At 45.5% G+C, this 25,887-nt stretch overlaps 2 protein-coding genes across 2 annotated transcripts; both read right to left on the bottom strand.

The window, feature by feature from the left end:
• Positions 1-6,460: 6,460 nt before the first annotated feature.
• On the bottom strand, positions 6,461-8,373 carry LOC124409921 (homeobox protein Hox-B5-like). Its single transcript, XM_046887929.1, has 2 exons — positions 7,917-8,373; positions 6,461-7,400 (listed from the first exon to the last, which is right to left on the bottom strand). Exons 1-2 carry the CDS (start codon positions 8,281-8,283, stop codon positions 6,793-6,795), a joined length of 975 nt encoding a protein of 324 aa, XP_046743885.1. The 5' UTR covers positions 8,284-8,373; the 3' UTR covers positions 6,461-6,792.
• Positions 8,374-13,892: 5,519 nt separating this feature from the next.
• On the bottom strand, positions 13,893-14,595 carry LOC124406058. Its single transcript, XM_046881401.1, has 2 exons — positions 14,574-14,595; positions 13,893-14,494 (listed from the first exon to the last, which is right to left on the bottom strand). The coding sequence occupies exon 2, from the start codon at positions 14,474-14,476 to the stop codon at positions 14,162-14,164; it is 315 nt and encodes a 104-aa protein (XP_046737357.1). The 5' UTR covers positions 14,477-14,494; positions 14,574-14,595; the 3' UTR covers positions 13,893-14,161.
• Positions 14,596-25,887: the final 11,292 nt, after the last annotated feature.

The raw sequence follows: 25,887 nt of genomic DNA, 5'->3' as shown, positions 1-25,887 counted from the left end.
GGATTTTTGCCAGCCGAGAAAAAGTTTCATGATCTTGCTGGATTTCTTTTTTTTTTTTACGTTTAGTTGTAGAATCTGTTTTTATAATTTGGAAACTCGAGATAGATAATAACGAAAACTATATTCACGAAAGCACTTTTTATTCCTTTACTGGTAAAAGTTTGTAAAAGTCCTGATTTAATTGCAAAGAATATTCTAGCTGAAAAATAAAACGAATTAGGTAGAAATTTGAAAGATAAAACGAAATTATAGGCTTCTTTTAATTTCTAAGAATCACAGGCATTTCCTCCATCCGGATATCGATATGGATCCCATTCCCGACCGAGCCTCGGTTTAATTGCACGGTTGATTTTGGGGGCAGACTAACCTTTAATGGCCTCGAATTGAGCAACAGGTGTTAGAACGAGAGTCGTTTGTGCAGCGACGATCGGGGATCAGGAAAAGCAAACATCGTCGGTGATCTCGAGGCTCAAAACGTCGGGACGAGTTTAATTTACGACGCCTTCTGTCCGCAGGTATAAACGTCGTAACGCCTTAAACCTTATGCCCCGCACGGAGGCATCGCTTCGGTCGATTACCGACAAATTGAAAGAAAGCGATTCAATGTACCTAATCAGATTTCTACAAGACGTACACGTGGTCACGGACAATGGAACTCGTGTACAATTACCACGAGTTCCCCGTAGACGAGGCCATAGGTGTAATTAAACACGTCGAATTGATAGCCGGAAAAAAACATGTTTGTTCTAACGGCCGGAAGCCTCTATAGTAATACATGTGTGATAGGAGTTGCGGTAAAGTGATTGAAGAATTTGAACTCTTCAATTTTCCCCGCATATTACGCAACGGCCATGCTGCATCAGGCGGCATAAAAATAATTCGAGTTCTCCCCCTCCCTCCACTTTCGCTCTCGTTCCAGCTCTCCGCATCTGCTTTATTCCCCTCCGCCTCACCGCAGGAGATCTGTTCTATTCTGCAGTGGGTACTGCACAGACAACTCTTCCTCAACTAGCTGCACGTTATGCGACGTTGAGGGGTGGAGTCGCTAATGAATGTTTCCAAGGTAATTAGGTTCTAGTGTATAAATTACAGCAAACGGTTGCTACGACGGTTCCAAATCACCTAGAAACCACTTTACCGTCGAATGATAATAGGTGGATATCATTGCTCGGCGTGAGTCGGTCACCGAAATCGCAAAACCGCATCGCGATCGTTTTGTGCAACATCTCAGACGACGAATGGCCTGTTTAAGTCGATAGTTTTTTGCGGGTTCGAGGGACCGTCGCTTGGGATGAAACGAGATAAGTGAAAAGACGAGAAGAGAGGAGGAGAAGCTCCTTTATGCAACGGCGCCCAACCTGACGAAGTCATCAAGTCACCGAGACTCCGATCGAGCCATCGACTGCGAATCGGACCTCGGCTCTCACGCACAAGAACCTTTACGCGGGTTTAAATTCGGCTCCCGTTGGTCCGGACTGATGCTCATACCCATCCTCGTGGCTGCTGCACACGCACACTTCACCCGCAGGCTCCCTTGGCCATTAGAATTTCTAATAAAGCCGTCGCAGGTGTAAAAAATGCATCCTACCCGGTCCTCGTGTCCCCATGAATCACCCGCCCGGCAAAGAGACACCGTCGAAATAAGACACGTGTACCTCGCCAGCTCTTCGATCATGATCCTCAACTTTTCGGCGATCTTAAGTCACAGCTGATAATACGCCACCCACGATTGTCCTGCAGAAGTCACTTGTGTGTCCCGTATGATAAAAATTTTAGTCACAGTATCCGACTACTAATCGATGATCGACGAAGGATCCACTGTGAAAATGAGTCCATCAAGTTTGGATCGTGATCCGCAAGGCTATAGGCGAGTGTGGCTATTCTTATTGGCTTGAAAAATACGTCTTCAAGTGTAATGTAATTCGACTCGATAATTCGGCTTAATTGAAAGACAACGGTAATAATAGCGGGGATCGGGCACCTGTCAACCCGATTCCGCCGCACGCATCGTCGAGAAATCTTTTGATGTTGATAGTATAGCCAAGGCGGAGATTGAAGTCGGTGGAACGGGTTCTTCTTTTCAGTTATAGTAACGCCCAGTGGCTAATGCCCCGACGTTCCAGATACTAAATTAAACTACTGAAACCAGCTGGTATGTCGTAAATTATTCCGTACCTAAGCCGACTTCGCATTCTGCTTCTATCCACGCGTGTGCACGCGGGGTGTGTTTGGATTTAGTTGTTGCTACATCGTATCCCTGCAATACGGCGTGACAATGTAGCGCCGGACATCCTCGGAGCTGCTTGATTGATCCCGGCAATCAAGAGGAGATTCATAAAAATAAATTAAATTACGATGATGATGAATATTCGGCTCCGTTTAAAGCTTCTCAAGCTTTCGCACCACCTTCGTTCTCTCTCGGCCACGCGGATAAAGCTGACTGACAAGCTTGGCGAGAGGGTCAAAAGCTGCTCGTAGGAGGGAACCATGCTCGAGCGGGTGGGGCTACAGTGTTTTAGGTTTGACCTCGTGACGACAGCTCTTGAAAAATTACACCGATGTTTGAACTAAAGTGTCCCGCTAATAGATTTCGCTCTCCGAATCGTTTTTTAAGCACGCTTAACGAGTGGGGCCCACCTTCGGCCTGTCCGCACGCGCGTTTAGATTCAAATATTCATTCGTTGTCGTTCATCGTTACGATATAAAAAGTTACGGTTGTCGCTCCTTGACCCTCCACCAACCCCGACTTTCTCACTTATCCGTGTCTCGGGAATGTTAAATTTTTTAATCATTTCTACTCATAAACTAACTAAAAATATCGTAATTTAAACTATTGAAATATCAAGTAAGGAATTGAAACTGATCACCTGAATTTTTTTACAAATTTCCTTAAAGTCCCAAGTGGGGGAAAAAAGAGCCCAGAACAAAATCGTTAATATTGATCGGCAACGATCGTAAAAAATCTCATGTTCGCGAAAATTTTTATCACTCCGATTTTTTTTTTTATCGATTAATCAGTTCAGTAAATAAACAAATAATCCTGCAGCGGAGTGAATAAACGCACCTTATTCGACCGTGACATAAGTGACTACACGTGGTGCGCTTTGGCCACTGGTAATATGACAAATGAACTTTTAATTGAAATGATACCTACTTACCTGCCGTGCGCTACTTTCCAAACGTCCAATCGCGGCTTAATACGGCTCTTAGTTTATTTATAAGCATTACCTATACTGAACAGGTGAATTTGAAAATGTGGGTACGTACGAAATGCTTTCCGCCGTTAAATTTGAATACCAGGCCGTTATCGCGTCAGCAGTTACAGGTTTATTCATATCCCAGTATTAACAACGAGAAATTAAACACTTCTTTTATCAGTAATGAATTCCAATCCTCGAGCCTCGCGCCTGCGAGATGAATCCGCGGGACAAGGATCGAGCGTAATCGAATGTAAAAAATATTCAATTCAGGCCCAGAGCCACGAGACGTACAACAGGAAAACCAATACATCTCCTCGGCCGCCATGATGGATTGCTGGAGCCATGGGAAACTATCTGTCAAGTACAATATCGACCCTCGCCCCTTCGGCCAACGTTCCAGCCCCTACGAGTCGGACGACTCGGTCCGTCCCGCCGGCGCTCTTAACCAACCTAGCCTAACTTAAACACCTACGTGCCCCCATTCTTTCCGTATCGAAAACCATTTTATTTGCACGGAGAAGGTCGAGTTCACTGTCTGAAAATTTTTCAATTTCGATTGTCACTTTTCACCGCATTTCAAACGAGCCAAATTATATACTTGTGATGTGCAGTGTAGCCAAAATTTTTGCAAAAATCAATAAGAACGAAAAAAAAAAAAAACTGATTTCAGATCAAGAAATAAGTCTTTTCTCGAGAGACTAGCACGCGTGGATTAGTGACGTCACGGAAATACGTGGGGTGGTCTTCAGACGGCGGTAGGTATGCGTGCAGCTCAACCTTTATTTCACGCTTTGAGAATCGTGTTTCATTTCTTGCGCGTATATGTTACACGACTGTAGGAATTCCGAGCAAAAAGAAAATTGTTGAAACTTGCGTCTATTATATATTCTACAGATCCCGATTGTGAAACATGTCCATTCGGTTTATTATTCTCCGGATTGTACAAGCTTGCCGAGTTCTGCACAGTATTACATTGGGACGGTCGATGAATCGTTTGAAAATATTTTTTAATGCGTATTGTATTAACTATTCTTATACTCCTTTACCTGATTTATTCGAAAATTTATTTATTATACGTTTCCGTTTGCTTTGCATGTATCTGCAACGTGTTTGTTTCAAACGGCAAACTTTAGCACGAAATACAAGTTTTTGTTTTTTTGTTGTTTTTTTTTTTTTTTGTTTATATTAATAATAAGTTAGATTATATAGCTATACAAGTCGACTAGTATCCTCTTCCTTGTAACCGAAGAAGAATGTATCAATAAATAATCTCATGCTTTCAAAGTGTTATTTTCTGGATTGGTAAAATTATTTTTCACCTTATACCCGAGGCATTGTTAATATTAGCGTCATCTTGTGTAAAAAATTAACGCATGTAATCTCTCGCGTCATTTTAATTGTTCACAATCACGTTTTCTTCGGTTCACAAAAATCAGCGTGAAAAATTGGTGCATCGAATTTATCAATCGAGATGTGAACAGCGTTCAGTTGATTACAGGCTTGTGCCATTGACAGAATTTCGAATTTTACATAAGTTACTTCACTTACATGCTAATTTAGAATGTTATGTTAATTTTAATCTACGGTATAAATTGATTTCAGCTATTATTTACATGAGCTTAATTACTAATAGGAACATTATGTTTCAATTTGAGCTTTCATCTAAGGCCTATGAGTGATCTGGATCCAACAATATCTATAATTTAAGTAAATGTAATATCAGAAGAGAGAGAGAGAGAGAGAGAGAGAGGAAAAAAGAAACTTTCACATAGGCGGCCTGGGAATGAACTGCAGTATAAGTCACTTGTCAAAGACGAAATATAAACGTTAAATATATGTTTGTTGCTTATCTGCTATATTATGCGAGAGAAAGTCTTGAATGGAATTGAAATCATTCATCAAGGCCTAATTTATTCTAAATACGATCACGTCTTGCAATCGCGTAGCTTGAACTTTGTACCAGAAAATTGAGAAAACATTTTAGGACTGAGATAAGCTGGCTCGTTTCTTGCTTTATTTATCAATGTACCATTTCTTTCTTTCCTTTTTTCTCTCTATTCAGTTAAAAAACTTCGGAGCGACCACTCGAGCTTCGTTCAATGCTTAAACTCATTTGTTTTCCAAACAGTTTCGAACACTTAGTCTTTTGAATTTTTAGAAACTCAGGAAATGAAAATAGAGTCGTAACACAGGTCACACGCGTTTCTTCACCTAGGCATTAAACGTATAAAGCCGAGCTAAACATTCGTTCGTTTGCTTAAACAAGTCCAACAAGTTGCTGAGTTCGGCGTTTGCTGTACGCGCGTATCCGCCACGCCGATGGTCTTCACAGGTAGACAGATCTTCTCGTCGACTTTAAGGATAACTTTCACTTTTCGCGTTTGCTTTACCGGATTTGTCACGGGTTTAGAAATTTGTCAGGTAAAAATTATCCAGTCGGTGAAACGTTGCGTGAAGTCTTGAAAATATCACGACAAGAACTAAACAATGTTTACAAATCTTTTCGCAAATGCCGACCGTGCTGAATTTTTCTTAGTTGTATTTGAATAAATTATTATATTTCCGAAGCTTCAATTCCAGCTCGTGAAACACAAGAATGAAAAAAATAGTAAAAAGATAAAAAAAAACACTAGCGTAGAATCCAAGGCGGCAAATCCGTACTGCACGATATATTTGCTTCGACTATTATTTAACGTTATTTCCACCGATTTAGAAGTTCCTCGATAACCGGAACGACATCACCAATCACAGAAGAGCACCCCGAAAATTATGAATTCGATTATCGATTGAAAAAAGTAAATATTGTCTGATAAAAACGAGGAAATTTAAACTAGGTTGTATCACTGCCAGCCAACGCTTTCGGCCATCTTATTTTTCGACGTTGCGCGCAGCTGCGTAGCAACCCCCCACCCCTCCTCAGCACCAAATGGTTCCCTTGGCCCTTGGCTTGTATCAACCCAATCGCTCTCTCAACTTTACAACTCCTCGGTATCTAGGTACGTAACTGAAATTTTCAAAATAGTTCCGACGTCATAATTGACCGATTTGCTCACAAGTTTTTTATGAAGCCCGTTATCCTCGCTGTAACCTTAAAAAAATTTAGGAATAAGTTGAGTCTGAATTTCGCTTTGAAAACTTATAATAATCATAATAAAAAAAAACCATTGGCTCTGTTACACGAAAGGGGTTGAAAAGTTTAAGTTGAAAATCCCGCGGTGAAAAAAAAAAAAAAAGACAAACTGTCGAATCATCGCAGAAATATAAATCCCAAGCGAAGAGTCAAAATATTTGAGAAACAGTCCGTGGTCGGGTTACGGGAGTGTAAAATTATGAGATGGGACCGAGGGTGCGTTGCGAAATGCGGCGTGAACGAGCGGAGCGGACGAAGCTAGAGTATTCCGAAGTGCTGTAGAGAGTGTTTGAAAGACGCGGTGCGAGGAAGGAGCGAGAAGAAGGCACGTAAACTTTTGGCCCGTCTTTACCTGGCTGGTCGTAGTAGGACTCGCCTGGCTGTTTAGCTCGGTTAGCCATAAATCATCGGCGTTGCAGGGTCAGCTGCCCGATCTTAGCCGGGCGGCCTTCTCTTTCCCGTTCACGTAGCAGCGTGAAGATCGAGTCCGGTCTGACCGTAGCTTTGCCGTTCCTGGCTGAACTCTTGCTGCTGATGGTGCTGCTGTAGAAGCGCTTGCTGATTTCCATACGATCCCTGGTGCCGGTGTTGGTGGTGATGCTGGTGGTGATTGTGGTAGCTGCTCAAGTAGGCCGCGTGCAGATGCTGTTGCTGTTGCTGAGCAGGAGGAGGAGGAGGAGGAGGAGGTGGAGGAGGATGAGAATGAGGATGAGGGCCTTGCCGGTGAAGCAGTGACTGCTGGGGGGTCGAGGGCGCGGAATTGCTCTGCAGCATCATCGTCGTCGCCGAGGTGTTCGTCATGAGCAGGGTGTCCGCTTGGTTGGGGCCTTCCTCGAGGGTCGTGGATTCTATGGGGCTGTAACCGACCTTGCCGTCCTTCTTGGCCTTCATCCGTCTGTTCTGGAACCAGATCTTGATCTGCCGTTCCGTCAAGCAGAGCGCGTGAGCGATCTCGATACGGCGTCTTCGAGTCAGGTAGCGGTTGAAGTGGAACTCCTTCTCCAGTTCCAGGGTTTGGAAACGCGTGTACGTCTGCCTCGTACGCTTGTGACCGGCCCCGCTTACGTCAGCTGCAACAAACGACCTCTCTCATTCAATTTCCAAGGCACGCTGTGAAATTTGGTCAGGATGTAGGTAATAGCCTGTGTTTCTATTCGTGTTTGTGTTCTGACTCTGCGAGCCAATTCGCTGCTCTCGATTCATGTGATTTTATTTATTTTTTCTCATACCCCTTATTGATCTCCGTATTATGTATTTGGTAGAAAAAACAAACACAGAGAAAGATCATTACGAGTAATTAGACGAGCGGGAAAAAATAAAAACCTAATCGAGATCAGCACTATTCTTAGCAGAAAAAAATCGTCACTGGAAAGGGACAAAGATACGTAATTCCGAATCATAGGACGAGATATAGTGTGAGGTATAGAAAAAAAAGAAGAAATAACTATTTCTGAATAGTTAAAAAATTAAAATCGCCGTGCCCGTCAAGTAGCTACGGATGCAATTAGTCATATTCATAATAAAACGGAGATGATCTCTTTCTCTCTCGCGGCTACATAATCCACAAGCAATCTGTATCAACGAACCGTTTGCATAGCCGGACTTCATCCAAGGATAATCGACCTGCCGCTGGGTCTGATCCTCTCCATACTCGCTGGTTCCGGTCGGACTGGCGTTCCCGACGTTGTTGTTATTCGCGAAAGTCGAGGCATGATATCCGGTCTGCTGCATGGGGGAGGCGGGGTCGAGCATCGTTGTGGTGCAAGGATCGGCCGAGGGCTGCGCCGGAAACGGTTGATAACCCTGCGCGTAACCAACGGGAACAACGTCCGGAACGGAGCGGCGAAATCTCTCTTGAGAAGTGTTATCACTCCCGTTAACAATCGGAGAAGTCCTTTCACCGGGTGTCGGCACGTAGCTTGGGGTCTGAGACGAAACTCCTGGTGACGTCATAGCCTTCCCATATCCCGGTCCGACGTATCCATCGACCAGGGCGTCCTTCCCGTGCCGCAGTAGCGTCTCCAGGAGGCTGGATCCCGGTTGCGCACTCTGCTCGACCACCTTGACCGGGAAGCCAGGACTGGGAGCTTCGGGATGAAACTGAAAATCGGCACCGGAAAACGGATGAACACTGGAAACCGGCTCGGTCTGATAAGGCCAGTATCCCGATTCATTATTGGCAAAGTAAGCGGAGCTCGCCATGTTCCTGGTTGCACTTCACTCGACGATTCACAGCCGTTGAAGCACAGCACAGCACTCAAAGTTCGGACTTGATGTCACTCCGAGGAACGTTCGACGGGTTTGGATTTTCACATCGGTAAGCGAGGATCCTGATTCTGGACTCGGTTGCCTGCAGGGGCGAAGAGGAACGCTTTGTGAGCAAAACCGGCAACGCGCTTGGCGACCTTTCGTACAATGAGGCGAAATGATTTGTGCACGTAGTTTCGACCCCGTGACGCGCGATTTCGAGGAGGCCCAGGGTCCGTCTGATGGGTGGCAACGGGGGTCGCGCGTGCCGATGTGCCCCCACCTCTCTCTCGGACGGGAAAACTTTCACCGGTTTATTACCGCACCGAGGGTGCATAGAGGGGGTGGAGGGGGCGCAGGCCACCCCGAGTCCCTCTCTCTCTCGCTCTTTGAACATCAGCTGTCCTCCTTGACGCGAACGGAACCCCGGGGTGAGCAGGAACCGGGTAGCCGGGTAGCCGGGATCCCGAAATCCACCCCCGATACACTCGGCCTCGATACTGTTCTATGCCGCGTGGATCCACCCCCCAACCCGCGGCCGCCTGTCCCCTCCCACTATTGACGCCATTCACCGAAAACCCATATTGGAAACCCCCCGAAATTTACACAATGCGCCATGTGTGCCCCTCACCCCATACAGTCCCCCTCCCCCCTCAAGCCTTATTATACGCCGGACGAACGACGGCCCTGCGCCTATAGCAACCGCCGAGATTCGGGGACCGATTTCCGATCGGCTGGGAATATCTTTCATCGGGATCAACGGATATGTTTTTTGGCATGCGTCGGAGTCATTATTGGAAGTATACATACAGAGAACAAAGCGGGGCGAGAGGTAGGAAGGGGGGGGGGATGAATACAAAATTTTCGTTTTTCTTTCTTTCATCATTGGTCCGTCAGTTTTCTTCGCGCAAGGTTTTCCGATTATTTTTCTATAAACTGCGAGGCACCGATAATCCTAGCTGCAGGGAATAAAGTAGAATAAAGTGAACCGCGAGTGCGTGATGCAGCCGGCTAGGCAAGAGCAGTCTTGCGAATGACGTCTTCTCTAGTAGGGCGCCCGGAGTTCGCAGCGTCGATTAATCACACAACCGCGTATAGTGTACACACTCTCTCAATGCTCTCTTTCTCTCTCTCTCTCTCTCTACAGTTCCTCCGCGCTCGCCGTCCTCCTGTACGTATCCATATACATTATATATACGTAGTTAGCGCCGCCGTTACTCGATCCAGCATCGGGCACTCCTCTTGCTTTTCATTAATCCAACTTTTCGTTGGCTGCTTGCTTTTCCATCGTGTACAGGAATAAATAAAAAGAAGAAGAAGAAAACGAGAAAAACATGAAGAAATAGAGGAACAGAGGAACGAAACGAAAACTAACGGAGACAAAAACAAAAATAGGGGGCGGGGGGGGGGGGGGGGGGGGAGAAAACGTTTCCGCAGAGCCACTAAGTGAGACGTATTAATCCGTTTGAATCGCGGACACGCATCGCCTAGAATCTCTAAGAATCGTTTTTTCCCTTTTCCGTCCCTTTTTTCAAATAATTATCACCCTCGGCCTAAGCGGTGCCGGGGTAATAGGTCGCCTTTATACACGAAACCTTTAAATAGTAAAACAGTATACTGAAAAAGTGATTAATGATGGGCAGTGGACGGGCGACTAGCGCCCACAACGATGCGGTACCCTGTGGTGGACACAGGAGAGACGCGTGAACACATTCAATGGAGTTTCATTTATATCCATTGGTGGATACGTGTGTGTGTGCGTGCGCGTTTCAGCAGCGATATATACACGAGTGCATCACCCATAACTGAAACCTCTTGCTGGTAGGCGCGTCGCATAGCAGACCGCTGCATAGGTGTACGTAGGTCTGACGATCGCCTGACGATAATAAATAATAATTCTGTTAGCTATGGGGCGATTCAGGGTGAAACCCGGGGCGCACTGACATGGGGAGAAAAAAATCCTTGCGGGGTCCACTGCGGGGTATGAAAACCGTAAATGATTCTGGCTACCGACTTCATTTCACAGTTGGCAATGCAACCGCTGAAAAAAAAGAAAGAAAAAAAAAAGTGCGGAAAAAAACAAGAGAATATTCGTTTTCGGGGTAAAAACGATCGAATTTTATTCGGAAGTAGATTAATTTTCAATCGATTATTGCAGGGATATAAATTGTTGAATTTATTCACGTAAGAAACGTATGCTGTTGTTATTTCAAGTCAATATTTATTTATGAGCTCATCTCGTTGCGCAAGTTTTTCTACGCGACGTGTTTCGCTGCGTAGATACCTACTGTAGGAAAAATTGTAGTGAACGATGAAGTCGGAGAGAGTTATTGAGCGTTCACTGTAAACGTACGACGACAATAAGGTCTTGCAGTTTGATCCGGAGCGATAGGGTGAAGGGTGAAAGCCGTCCGGGATGTCTGCGAAAGATTTAGCTGTCGAGATAACGTCTTCGTCGATGGAGGCAAACTGAACTTGAGACGCATCGTCAACGCGACAGCAATTCCGTATACGCGTAGAGTTGCGGGGCCTAATGGGGGGCCCGTAGGTAAGCGGAAACGGAGAAAACTACCTGGATGACGAGTGTTCGGTGATGTATTGCGTCGAAAGTAAGTTCGGTTATATAGTTTATGAGGCGAGCTCGTAAAACACGAAGCGACGAAGAGACACGCGCAGGCACGTGCTTAACCCCCCCCCACCCCTTGTATACCTCGACAATTTTCGCGTCCCACCCCTGCCGGAGTTTCTCTTCATCTCTCTTTATTCCCTGACGCAATATATTAATTTTTATACAACCGTACCTGGTTACCTTGGAGTGAAAACAAAATTATGGATCCTGCTATTGCGGAGCTTTATGCTCAGGTAGGACGACTTACCTACCCCAACAACGAGTCACAGGCCCCAAGTAAGTCCCTAACGATTTTCCTGCCCCTTTCCTCCGGGCGAAAATAGTCTCATAAAACTTTCTCCGCTCGCGTTGAAAGCCGGAACGATGTCTGCATGGATTCAGCACCTCTTCAGGAACAAGTTTCTTAGACGGTCCTAATATTTGCGCCTGTCTTTCTCTTTTTTTTTTCATTAGATTTGTTTTTCACTCCAGCGATTTATAGCACTCGGTTAAACAGGCGCGAGGTGCAATTGCACCGCGACCGGTTTCATTTACTGCTTGCGAATCATCGAACTGCAGTATGCGTGAAATGGTTCGAACCACGTCGAGCTGTTCCATCTCCGAAGCGACATATGTGCCGTTCGAAGGGGGAAGCGGCCGGTTTAAGGGAGTCCCATGGTGTAAGGGGGTGGCTTTTGCAGCCATTTGGGAAAATTGGGAATATCGGGATCAGGCGGTCTGAAGTCGGGCTCTGCACTCCGTCAGGCAGCTATTATTGCCCGATTGATTTATACTTTGTTTGTGGTGCATGCATGCGACGCTGCAGCGCCAGAAGGCTTCGTACAATCCCGTGCCCACGTGTTTCACGTATTTAATGCCAAAGCAGATATTATACGCGTTCATTTGTCACTTGGACAATGAGAAGAAAAAATTTATATCACTTTTCATTTTACTTTCATCGGTTAGTAATTCCAAGCTTTTCAATGTTTCTCCCAGAAGCTTGAATTCTTCTGTCTCTTCGTCCCTCCGTTGAATGATGAATAACATGAAATAAATAAAGGAAAATTCGATGAAATAAAATCACTTCAACGTGTATAATATCCATGCACACATGCGAACATCACCCATAAGCGAAGATACCAGACGCACGCTGCGCTATACATAACCATCGCGTGTCTCGAGCCTGGTCGGAATAAAAATAATAACAACAGTAACAATAATAATAATGGTACCAAGGCTCTCTAGCTCGGGAGCGTAGAGCCTAAAACCACCTTTGAACTTTACAGGAGGGAGCAGTGCAGCAGAGTTTGAACCCGGTTAGTTCAACGTCATGAACTCTGCCTTTCTAAATGAATTCCAGGCTTTTTTTAACTGTACGTATTAGAATAAAAATAATAATAACGATAAAAAATAATACTCAAATTACGATATCGATAGTCTCGAAATCTCGAATCTTATAAATAATGTCAAGGATAATCGTGGCGCTTTCTTTTCCAAGAATGTTAATTTTAAACATGCCACCAAATATCCTGACCATCGACATGTGGACACGCGGGTACCATTTGGATTTCGCCTGCAGCCCTGGAGGACGCGTAAGTGGGAATGAAAACGGGCGTTTCGGGGCGGAGCGGAAAAAGTGCTGAGCAATCGTTCGGAGGTTCGGCTATTTCTCGACCGGTTGAACCCCAGCTGAACTCGATCACGTATGGATCAACAGCCAAGCATACCTGCATTGCAGGAACGAGCGAGGACAGTGCGGGTACGATCGGATCGGTCAAGTCAGCGATCGGTACTTCGGTTCACCCTCAGGATATATTTTCACACGGATGAAGGCTCCTCTCAATCTCTCAATCCGTTGCAGTCTCGGGCCTTGACGTGGATGCACCAACACAGCGGAGACGCGTTGATAAAGAACGCGGGTGCGTGAGGCGTCACTGACGTATCTTCGCTCTCCTGTCGCGATCCCTGAGTAACCGAACATGTGTATCTTTCCTCCTGGCAATGGGTACGTGTCAATCTCATCCAGCCTCCTACTGCGGTTGGGACTAGGAGACGGCTTCGTGCCAGGAGCGTTGTGTACTTGGGATGAGCTCGACAGGAAAGCAACGCCAAGATTCATCCGCATTGTCCTTATGATTTAAGAATTCCAGGGACGCGATGATATCATCGTCGTGCTTGGATGCACAGTGCACTCTTCTTCTTGGAATGAACTTGGCACTATTTCCTTGGACTAGATCGAGACTGACCTGAAGAGGAAGAGGAGGAGAAGGAGGAAAAAGAATTGAATAGATGAAGAAACAATAAAGCATTAACAGAAAAAAAAGAAAATAAAAAAATGAATAAATCAGGGAAGAGGGAGAATCTTTTCTACGGTAAAATTGCGGGTAACGAATGACGCATTGTTTAATCAAACGCGAGAATAGGCTCGAGGCTTTGGATGTTATAAGCGGCGCAGTTCGTAATCCATCTCAGTTAAGGCTTTGGTTCTTTTTTGATAGTGCATGAGGCGCCGTTTCTTTGACCGCGGAGACTCAAAGCGCGCCTCTTATATTCCTTTACAAGCGGACTTCGGTACGAGCAATTCATTAATCGTCGGCTAATGATATAAAAATGCAGTCGCCGTTTCCTGGTAACCTTTCATACTCGAACGAAGTCGCGATGATCATCGCGTTCTCGCACGGTCAAGCGTCGTTTTAAACTCCGGTTCATCAGACTCATCAAAGGATTCTTAATCGCCGTCTCTCATGATCCACTCTCGCCAAAGACGCGTGGAAACTGGCCTAATCGATTCCACACAAAACACACCACACTTGTAATCCGCATCGTCGGAGATTCTCGTGTCGCTCACAAAGCTGGAAAATACCATCGGATTCTCTTGGTCGGATCGTCGACGAGCGGGTATAAGATACGTACAGAGGGAGACGAAGACGACGGCGCCACGGGGGTCCCGTCTTAGTGACAGCCGAGCCTTGGGAATCATTTGCTTCGACCAGTCGAATCCAAATAAAGGATTATCCATCGCTCTCCACTCGACTCTTCAGGTAGCCGCTCAACTCCCACGTGGTGGTAATGCCAAAGCGTACACTCCATGCCTCCGGAAAATCCGACGGTGTGTATACGCAAATCCCATCGAGACTCTCCGGATCCCCAGAGTCTATTTATCGGATTAACAAATACGGCGTGGTAAAAGGGTAAACAGTTCGAAAGTAGGAGGGACTGTTTTGACACCTCCATCTCCACTTTTGCTGTGGTTGAGTCGAAACATGCCGCTGGATTTGTATCCTGGATCATGACACTGCGTTCTGCCTTCTGAAACACGCAAAGATCCTTTTGTGAAGATCGTCTGATCGTAAACTTTCAACTGGCTCAGGTTCTAGATGCTAATTACTGTTTCATAGGCAGAACGAAGACGCTCTGGATGGTCTGATGCTTCTTTATTAGACAACGACTATCGGAAGACGCTTTTTAGAGTGGATGATCCTTCAGAGTTTCGCCACGTGATACTGTAACAGGTAAAAACGGCACGGTTTAAAGTCACGATGTAGAAAAGTACTTGACCTAGATGGAAATTTCCGTTACATAAGACGTTGGGAGTGAAGGTATCGCGTCAGCTGTCTATATCCATTCGGGCTCTTCCACTTCTTCGAGCACTCTGAATAGGACGGAGGCAGTCGGAGGTTCCAGTTCCATAGTATCGAGTCTGGAGGTCGGGAGGGCGAGAAGGTGCCAGCGAGAGGAGGAGGCTGGCGGCGACGGCGAGATCGTCTCCGTATCAATGCGGTGGAGATTGACAGGGCGAGCTATGATTAACGATGCCGAACTCCCCGACCGCCTCGCCTTGCCTCGCCTCGCGCCATTCCCCACCCCCGGCACCACGTGGCATAGCGGACCAGGCCAACCACCCAGCTAACACCCCGAGGGGAGGGCGAGGGCCGGAGGAAAGACGAAAGAGGAATGGGGAAGAAGGAAGGAGGAAAGAGGAGTGGTGTTCCGCCGCGGTGAGAAGTAAACACGTTACACAAACGAACGCAGGATCAATAGTGGAACGAACAAACGAACCAGCGAATGACTGCGGAGGAGGACACCAAGCCTCAATCTCTCGGTGATCCTTTTCCAAATGTCCTGCTGTTGGCACTCGTTTTACAAGCTAGTCCGAAAACCCCGTTTCCGTCAAAAATTCAGTCTACTTAAAAAATATCCGTCAACGAAAAATCGTTCGTAGCGTTCGTTGCACCGCGTCGACTTATCCGAGAAAGGAGCTTCGGGATGAAATGGGTGAAGTGCCAAGAGCGTGGAGCAAACGAAGTTAATGCGGACATCGCGTGCGCCGGAAGCTCCCTGATACCTACGTAGGTCCGAGGCTCGGGGAGAATGAGAGAGAGAGATAATCGCAAAGCCAACGAGAGGGAGGCGGAGGGAATGCACAACCCTGTTCTCACCCCCTGTTATGTTCAGGACGCGGGAACCGAGTGAGGAAGAGAGACGCCGGCCACTCCCTGTCTTCGCACGCACCTTGTTGCCTCAGCCGCACAGTTCCTTCGCTGCACAATTGCGAATTACCCCTGCTACATTTATAATTATGTATACACTGAATAACAGGCTGTGCAGTCCACCGTTGCCACCCTAACAACATCTTTTCAATCTATCGCAGATCTAGATACTGTGATGATTTCAAAGACCAGCGTCCAGCCGGCTGTTTCTTTTCACGTTGCATTTCAAACACCTTAAATTTTTTTTTCAGATGCTATTTACTTTGCAAAATTGGCACATGTTCTAATTTTTTTAAAAATAAAAGTATCCAGAGTTAAAGGTGGTAAAAAAAAGTTTAAAAACAGCTGACGACTTTGACTTTTTAATAAGTATATTGAGAACTGTTGTGCGCAATTCCGTATCGATTGAAAATTGCGGTAGGTAATGGTAAGAAAAATAGTAAATAAATAAATAAAATTGGGAGGTAAATTTTTACTAAATACACATCGCGCGCCGTGATGAGGTGCATTCAGCAGTGATTCCAAGGAGTTCCTTTATTCAAACGTCGATGCTCGGATCGCGGGCAGTCCGGCACGGGCCTGCAGCCGCGGAGAACCGAGCAATGCATCGTTAGCGGGACTGACCAACAGATAAATGACGTGGTCGCCTCACATCTGACGTGAATGAAGCCGGGATGGCTTGCCTACATGGCTTACACGACGCCACGCCGGCTTCGGCGATCGCAATAACTACCTAATGATATATCGAACGCGACCAGCGAGTCCCACTGTAATTTAAATGCACCTACGCGATTCGATTAATTAAGTGACTGCACTGGAGTCGATGAAAAACCGGCCAATAACTTGGAGGCAGGTATATCGAAGGACGCGAATATCCCTTGCTGATATCAAAATGCAAGGACAGTTTATTATCTACTTTTTATCATTACTTTGTTTTTCAAATTTATGACTTTTTATAAAAATTCCTTTTTCAACACCGAGTTTTTGTTATAATTTTTTTGTACTGACAAATTTTGCTAACGTCATTAAAAATTGCACTATTAAGAAAAAATGAAGTAACAGTAAAAGCTCAGAATATTATAATTTTAAGTACACTATCAGATTGCACTCTACCTGCTTACTTTTGAACTTAAACGTGCGTGCCTCAAGGATCCAAGCAAACTTTCAGCTCAAGTAATTCTATTCAGAGGGAAGCAAAATTGATTAAAGTCAGAGAGATACGCAGGTGAGTCTAATCACACGGGAGCAGCAGGAGGTGGTCGGTCAGTTGGAGAAACCCTTGGATGGCGTCAGTCTCGTCTTGCCACATAGTTCGTTATCTCTGCGAGGCGAGTTTTTGCCGAGGTGCGTCTCGTTTTTTTCTTTTTTTCTTTCCTTCCTCTTTCCTCTTCATCTTTTTCTTACATGCAGGCAAATTGCGCTTCCGTTTCAAACTGTTAAGTCGTTAAAAATGGCTAGACACGCGGTTGATCTGGCGGCCTACTGCTGCACCAGCAGGTTAAACCCCTCGTGTAATTACCTACTTCGAAAGTAATTTATTAATATCAGATAGCCATTGCATCAAAAAAAAAAGAAAAAAAAAATGAGAGAACACCCCTTTCTTCCGTTCTCCAACACGTTACTGACCGAGTATCCGCATAATGCAATCAGCCTTCGACCACGATATAAACAACCCTTAAGCCAAGAGACTTCTAGAATTAGTGTCGAAATGAAGAGTCCCGTACTCGATTCACCTGTTTTCGACATCTCGACCTGGAATGGGGCGCAAATTTTTGTTATAACGGGGTCTTGGGGCGCGGCGAAACTGGCGATTGCCCGTGGGAGGGGGTTGGGGATGAGGTTGATACGCACGAGCGCAGCCATGCCCAAATAGAAATTCAATTGATCTTGTCCAGCAGTGTCGGGCAATCTATCTTGTTCCTTCGACTCGGTCTCTGGGTCCGCGTCTACCGCGGGCGTCCCCACGTCGCCGTAGTCGCGACGAAGCTTCGTATAGTCGGACGGTTCCGTCGTCGCCGGGGCGCAATGGAAAAAAAGGGGACAGCTGTCCAGCCGACCGCCAAACTAGCCATTAATTACCCGCTCCCGAAACCCACTTACACTCATCCACTTGTTTGTCCTTTCTTCTTTACATTTATCCACCCGTCGCACGTCTTCCGCGGCTTGAAACCGGATAAAAATTGTTCTGCCAAACAGGACCGTTTGGTTGGTACTTGGTATAAGCCGGTGTAACGGGGGAACGGAAATCTGCTCTACCTATCTGGTCAACCGTCGCAAAGGTTCTGCTCGTACACCTTGATCCTTATTAATAATAAGCTCGTAAAGAACGGCCGAGAGTCCTGCGGGAACAGGTGACTCAGTTTGACATTTGGAGAATCATTCGTTATTGTGTAAGACGCGTGGAGAAAGTTTTATGGTCGACGAACAGCGTCTAGGATTCCTGTGTTTCTTATGCTGAACGCCTTACATGGGCGTAGACGCTAATTAAGATACCTCAGGTGCGTTTTGTGTACGAAATAATTATCACGCTAATCGGAGAATCGTGAAAAGTTCGACCGTGACTAATCTGCTCAACAGATAACGAACAGCGTGTAAACGTGAAACGGTGATTGAACAAATTGGGCGAATCCTTTGGATGTAATAAGGCGTTGATAATTACTCGTCAAGCTGAATTATCATTAAAGAAAATTTAAATACAAAGACCACTTTATTGTAGACAAAATCTTATAACACGCTCCGTATGTCCACGTAGTGCGTACAGCATATTTTTTTAATCACTCTTCTTATTTTCATCGTTAAAATTAAAACATTAGATCAAATCGTACGCGTAATTAACCGTACTAAAAGACTGCTCGTGATGAACGAGATGCAATTTCTTTCTTTCTCTTTTATATATGAGCGCTTTTTACTTGGTCAGCAAAAGAGCATTCTTTCAGAATCAGAAACGGTCACCCAAGAGCCACGAATATCCTCTAATTAACTACCAAATTTTCCTTCGCATCTGAATATGAGATCGTTATAATTGTGTTTCGATATAGAATTCCCGAGTGAGAATTATGGTCAACTGTATAAACGACCCAGAGTGCAGTGTGTTATTGCACCAGAGATTCCAATGATGAAGTCAAACGGGAGTAATAATGGTTTGTTCGGATCCCTCGCAGTGTCTCTGGGCAGATCTCCGCCCCATTTTATCTTCATAGTCGAGCTGGGAACGACGGGCAGCAGCAGCAGCAGCATGCAGTGCAGCGCAATGGGTCAATCGACGATGGGGATTGGTGATCAATGGGCTCTTAGGTGGACAGTGGCCGGATAAACTGTTTAATGGCATCCGTAAGAGTCGGTGAAACTCAAGACTTTCTGTATCTTCCGTTGACACTGGTAATCCGGGAGCTTGAGTAACTCGACCGCCTCTTGTGAAATGGGAAATCGAAGATCCGTGTACTCGGAGTCGATATCGCGTGTTAAGTAAAGAGATTAAAGACTTCTTAAAACAGTTTTGCCCCTTGATCCGGCGCTGCCGCGTGATTCCAGGGCCCGAAAAATGTGAGGCTGAGCTCAGTTTGGTCCGGGAAAGATCTCCGAGGCGGAGGAGAGCCGAAAGGCATCGTCGAGATTATATGGGCCGCGACGACGCACACGAAGATGTCATCTCAGGCGTCCAGGTTTCGTGCATGTGCCACGTGACACGCTCGGTTTCCGCCCGCACCTCGCACCATTATTTGTTGCTTCCGTTCCTCGAGCTATTCTGAACGGCATATCCTTCGTCTCGAATGTTCCTTCCTCCGGCAAATGCGCAAATGCTGCGATTGTGCGACACCGTTTTGCGATTTATCCTCACCCTGGTTAGTTAGGCGAAAAACGGCCTCTGCCAAGAGAGAAGACTAAGAAAGTAAGAAATGAACAAGGTTCATCCTTTGTTCTCTTCTAACGCCTTTAAAATTTAGACAGTACTAAGGAAAGGTCCATGAAAAAAGTGAATTTTTTACTATTCGATGTGCAGAAAGCTCAAGCCATGCCAACTTTTCAGAAATTCAATACTGATAATGAATGCTATGGTATAGATAGATTTGATTGAAAGAATTGCCACTTTGCAACACCGGATAACACAAGTATGAAGTATGATATGCAGGCGAGTCCACGTTCTGGACATCGTCCTTGTTCGTTGTTGGTTGTTCAGGATAAGAATAATAATTCCAGCTAGCGGGAGCGCGCTGTTTATCAGTCGGGTTAATCGAACGATTAATGATTCTGTAAATTCAAAAATCGAGGTATAAAGGCAAGGGCTGGTTGGCCGAGCTTGTTAGTCCGTGGTTCCATGCGTTCGAATAAACGAGTCACTTTGACCGATTGACTAATTATCGGCTGGGCGGTCGCGGCACTATCCACGACTCCGTGAGTATCTTTATAAAAGATTTCGTACTTTAAATTTTAATCTAAAGGGTGTCCGAGGATGTCGAGTACCCGCCGTTCAACACACCGATATTCTTTCAAGGAGTTCGACTTATTCCTCCGCTTCATACAGGTCGAACACTTCCAACGAAAACGCGTGTCTCATTTCATCCCTGAACGTCCAAAAGCTTGGCAATGAAGTCTGGCCGCGAGTTGGATTATCTGATGCAACAATAATTTTTTTCGAAAATGAAAAAAAAAAAACAACAAGCTCTGACTTAGGTACCAACGATTTTAGACCTTACTTTGAGCTTTGATGATTTTCGTGCAAGATGAGAGACACATCCTCGTGTGTAAAAGGAGCTTTCGAAACTTTTGAGAGACGTTGTACCTGCAAGCAATGCCACCCTTGGGAGATATCGAAGAACCGTGATGGAACGACCCGAGACGCGTTAAATATCGAGTCAGCTAAGAAAGCGACCGCTTCGAGGTGGGATATAACGAGGGCACGTTGCAGGCCGAGCGCACACTTTGCCATGATCAGGGCTGCTCATTAGGCGCGGATTAATATGGTGCTGTCATGGAACGGAGGCTTACCTACCTACACGGGAGCCGATGCAGCCGCCGCTGTCTTGTTTCACGGAATACGAGGCGTCACGATTATTGCCGACGAATTTTTTCCCGTAGGGCCAATTAAACCGAAAACCCCAATCAGCGGCAACATTGTATATATACGGAGAATTCCAAAAATGAACTAACGGATTAATTGTTCAACCTAGTATTCGATTCGTCGACTTTTTCAAACCAACGCCCAAACCGTCTCTCCTCGCCCAGCCTACGAAAGCGAAGAGATTCAAAGTTTTATTCGGGATTTCGGACGAAATCAAGACCTCGGTTTTGGGGTGGAGCGAGGGGTGGCAGAGGGGCGTGGGGGTAATGGCGTGTGCGTTATGCTGATAAATCGTCGACCCTGGCGCGTCAAAGCTGACTTCGAGCTGACGGGGATCTTGGTGGTGGACGCCTATGTACTTCCTCTGCCCTATCTACGTCGGGCTTTGGGCTCTAGCTACATACATAGGTACAGGCTGTTCGTGTTTCATTTCTCGTGTTATTAGGTGTTGACTTTGCATGCAGGCTGGTGGTAAGATAAATAAAAAAAAAAAAAAAAAAACAAACAAGCAAATCGTGTGAGGAGTATGGAACATAAAGAAAATGGCCACTCAGATCCTTCTCAAGTTTGTAATTGCTACCAGCTGTATCGGGACTTTAGACGACGGACAAAACCGTAATTGAAAGACAATGAACGTAAAACAATTAGGAATAGAATGGTTTTTGTGGGCACAACAGTGTCCGGAATAATAGACGCCTGCGCGTAAACGCGGTGTGTCGTAGAAGGCTTGATTAAAATTCAAGGAAACATGACGAGAAGTATTCACGCTCGATCTTTACCTCGAGGCCGTTTCTCGGCTCGCGTCGATCAACACCGAGTGTCGGATAATCCGGGCTGGCTGCTGCGAGGAGATCGAAGGCAAATAGTTGACGCGAGACTAGATCAGAGGGGAGGAAACTGCCGCCGCTGGCAAATATTTGCACCGATTTTAGCTCCCGCGAAATCCCGACTTACTGCGAGCAGACGATAAGGTAGATCCGGCCGTGTACAGGCGGCGACGTCGGCGTCGAGGAGTCGCACCTGAAATCGAAGAGGTGCATGGATGACCAGCACTTTCTGCCACAGCCTCCGATCCCGCGGTCCACTGCCCTCGGTGAAACGATACCTGCAGGAGACGCGACTGGCAGGAATGACGAAAGAAGCGGAAGAGTTCCTGGAACCTCCACCGAGGCGAAGAGCAATGATCCGGCGGTCCAGCTTATTCGGTCTCCATGCGATACGCGTGTCCCCCGCATCGCCGATTTCTGGTTTCTTCCCCCTGCAGCCCCCCGGACGAGGAATCCCCCGCCTCGTGTAACACGGAACTCCATTAAACTAGTAAAAACTTGAGGGCCTTCAACCCTCCTCCGGGCCTCTCGTATTCTAAGAAAACGTTTTTACAAGCTCTGTTTATTTTCCCACTTTTTGTTTTTCTCGTTGTACAGTTCTGTTTGGGCATGTTATTAATGCGATTATTCGATAGGTTGAGAAAAAGATTCTACAAAGCATAAACAATTAATGCACAAATTCATGTTCTTTTAAATATTATTATGCATAAACTATCTCAGACAAGGTTCATAAAAATTTTCTGAACTCGTTACCTAATCAGACCACCTCATGCAAATTGAAATCCCGCACATTATTCAATCAGTAGACTTAGAATAACCGAGAAATTTGTGAACTAATGGTAATATGTTTAGTGCCTACAAGAATGCCAAATAATCTAAAACCAAAGTGATCAGAACTGTTTTTTTCCAAGTCCAAACTATCATTCTTCCTTTCCTCATAAATAATCAGCATATGACTGATACTCTGTAGTTTCTCCGATCTTCAGAGTTGATAATTATTTATCCCGATTACCTGCAATCGGTATGTAAAAAGAAGCGAAGATTGATTCGTAAACTTTTTGCAACCAGGTAAAAATAGTATCGTTTTGCAACGTGACAGCGTGGCGCAGCTTAGACCTATCTATAGATAGTTGTTACATGTGCGTCGATGGTGGGGAGGAATCAATCATGTTTTTATTGAGCGGTACACAGTTAATCATGTAATTATCGAGGCGACGCTCGCGGCACGGAGACAAAGCGGATCATGGACCACACAGAAGGCCGTCCAGGTTCACTGGCAGCTCTGCCCTATCCTGCCGATGCCTTTCCCATCCCCCGGCTAGCCCACCTGACCGACAACTTCTGCTAATAGATTTGCTTCTTGTTCTGGTCCTTTTTCGTTGCTGAATAGCGCCTGTGCCATTTTGTCTCTGTGACAAACTTCCAAATTTGCCCTTAATAATCGCAAAGCAATTATTCATCCAGTATTTTACCTTCTCAGTCTTATTTCTTTTCTTTTCTCAGAAGCAACGATGACTTGAGAGAATTTTTGGCAAGAATATAAAACGGGTTTTCATTCATTTGTTTTTTAGTCATGGTCAGAGATCGCAGACGTTGCAGCAGACAGACACAAGCGAGGGAGTGGTAGTGCGAAGGCATTACCTGTTTAATGCTCAGCTCTTTAGGCTCAGCTAATTAATGACTGGATATTAGCGTAATCGTAATGAGCCCAAATTACACGGCAATCATGCGGCCTGCTGCCACGAACACGTTAAGGGTCCGACTTCAAGGTTCCCGAAAGGGTTTCACTTCCCCGAGAAATGTTCCAACCCAAAGTCTTACGGTGTCTTACAGCTTGGTTTTCACCGTGCGCGGAAGATAGCGAAGAATATAAGAAAACCTTTTGTTCTTTTGGTAAGTCGACTTTTTATTACATTCAATGTCTCTGGCGGAACCAAAAAACGACGGTGAACCGAAGTTGGGAAATCTTCGAAGAGATGAACTGGGAATGTTGCATGGGAAATGTTATACGAGGCATAGCTAAGCCACGAGTTAGCAGCCACTTATTTATACGAGCCTATAAAGCTGATCCCCTCGTTCTGACGCCGCGTCGGTAATTCATCCACTCTACCGAAGCTCCCGCAGGAGAGACCCGGCTTAGGGGATGAAAACGACGTCTGAACCATGGCCATCTGTCGGCGGTGCCTCGAAACTCCTGTCAGCACCCGGAGACTCGTCGCCGGTAACGACTCGCCATGTATCGGCGGTGGTTCATCGGTGGTAACCGCTGGCAAATCGCGTCTCGGCCTCAGAACAATCAATAAGCATTTCTCCATCCCCCAGATCATGATCCCTCGTGAAGATAGTCATCCCTCCATATTAATACTCGACAACAACTTGAAATCTAGAGAAATGAAAACAATTTTGGAAAATTGTTGCGTTATTTGATAAAGAAATTTTCACTACTGGATTAAAAGTTGAATTTCAAATAGTACAAAATACAAAGCTTGAAAAATCCAGCAACAAATCAATCAAACCTTTTTTCACTTCGAGATGAAAAATATCGAGCTGACTCTGAGTATCGTAAAATGGACCCATTTCGTGTATAAAAAATATGAGAGACAGAAATAGCGTTCTTTCGCCAATTGCAATTGGATCGTAAAAAAATTTGCATACGCAACATAAACATTATACGATTGTCGATTATGTGCAACGTGGAAATAAGGGGGAAGTTGAATCTAAAATATATTTTTCGGTGAAAGACTTTTCTTATTTATGCACTCGAACAAGTGAACGGTCGAGAAATTATTCGGTTGATATACAATTCAATTGAACGTTAACAATAAATTTTGTCTCGTCCTGATTATTATATACGAATATTCGTGATATGCAAGCGCCAGCACAATCGATTTTAGCGTGGCAAATTAGTCGACAAATCCTGCCGCGAATGAGCATTAAAATAATAATGACATTCATTAGATTAATGGGTGATAATAATTAGGGAAATTCTTGCAGGTTTGAAATTCCACGATATTCCCCCGCTCCTTTCGTAGGTACGTCGTTCGTCCTTTTCCCGCATCTCGTACTTCACGGAGGCATCCCTTAATGCGATATTTTCTCGGTTTATGGTTAATCTGCGGCTGTAGAGCTGCTGTCTTCCGAAGAACGTAACGATGGCAATCAAAGTAGAGTAAGTGAAGTCATATTCTCAAGACTTTAGACCTTCGAGATTCCCGTCTTTGCGGCGCCGCTAATTACCGTTTCCTCCCCCTTTCTTCTTCTTCTTCGTCTCTTTCTCTTTCTCCTTCTCTACGTTTCTCATCTCCTTTCGATAAACTTTCGTAATTTTTCTCAGATCATCTTCTGATTTCCAAAAGTATTTGACTGTGGAACACGTGAACTTTCCGAATGACTCAAAACCTTCTTACGGTTGCCCGGTCAGGTTATCCTGAATATTTTATACTCCACACCGTCGAAAGTACGCTTATCAAGAAACGCTCGCGTCTGTATAAGTCACGAGATCTCCGTCAGATACCAAGTGACTATTACAAATACGCACTCGATCCAATGACATTCAGTATCTCGATTTTATCCGAGAGGACATCAATAGAAGAAACGGCCGAACGTCTCAATAAAAATTAGTAAATTCGTTGGCAGTGAGGCGAAATGGGCTCGATAAATCAGAAGGCGAAAACAAGTCCGAGTATAAGAATTCCTCGACGGAGATGCGGAGCACGGAACACAGTGCGACGACAGTTTCGAATCAGAGTTTTGTGAAAGAGCCGTTTGCTTTGACTTGGGAAAGTTTGGCGCTAGCGTTATGGGGCGATTAAGAAAGCTGGGGAGACTTTCGCGGGGGACACGAAACCCGCTTAAACCTCGTACCAAAGAGCCGATTTGATGGCCGGCGATTAGTGAGTTCAGCTTCCAAGTCTCCGCGTCTTCGGATCCCGAGTCCGTGCCTGCAGGACGACTCGGCGCTAGATCTGGGCACCAGGGAGTCGTAGACTCGGCAGAAACGGAAGTTACTTCCGCCCCATCCCCGAGCCAAGAACGTGAATTTCTCCGACAAGTGATACGGAATAAGAGAATGTGTTTGTTCGACGTGTCCTGGCTGGGTTGACGTAACTTTTTCACCGGATTGTTAGTTTGTTAGCGCCGAAACGCATTTATTTTGATGTTTGATACACGCGGTAATTTGTGTTAGTCAGCTCATCGTTATTGCTTGAATAACTTATTTTTTTTGGAAGCGATTAATTACCCTGGGGTACCGATTCATTTGTTATTTCTCGCGTGGCACACAGATCAGGCCTTCGGCTACTCGGTTACGTGACATCGTAATTACGC

The sequence above is a fragment of the Diprion similis genome, chromosome 1, assembly GCF_021155765.1.
Source record: "Diprion similis isolate iyDipSimi1 chromosome 1, iyDipSimi1.1, whole genome shotgun sequence".
In the NCBI taxonomy this organism is placed as follows: domain Eukaryota; kingdom Metazoa; phylum Arthropoda; class Insecta; order Hymenoptera; family Diprionidae; genus Diprion; species Diprion similis.
Note: the sequence above shows the minus strand (reverse complement) of the source record. Positions and strands in the feature narration are given on the sequence as shown.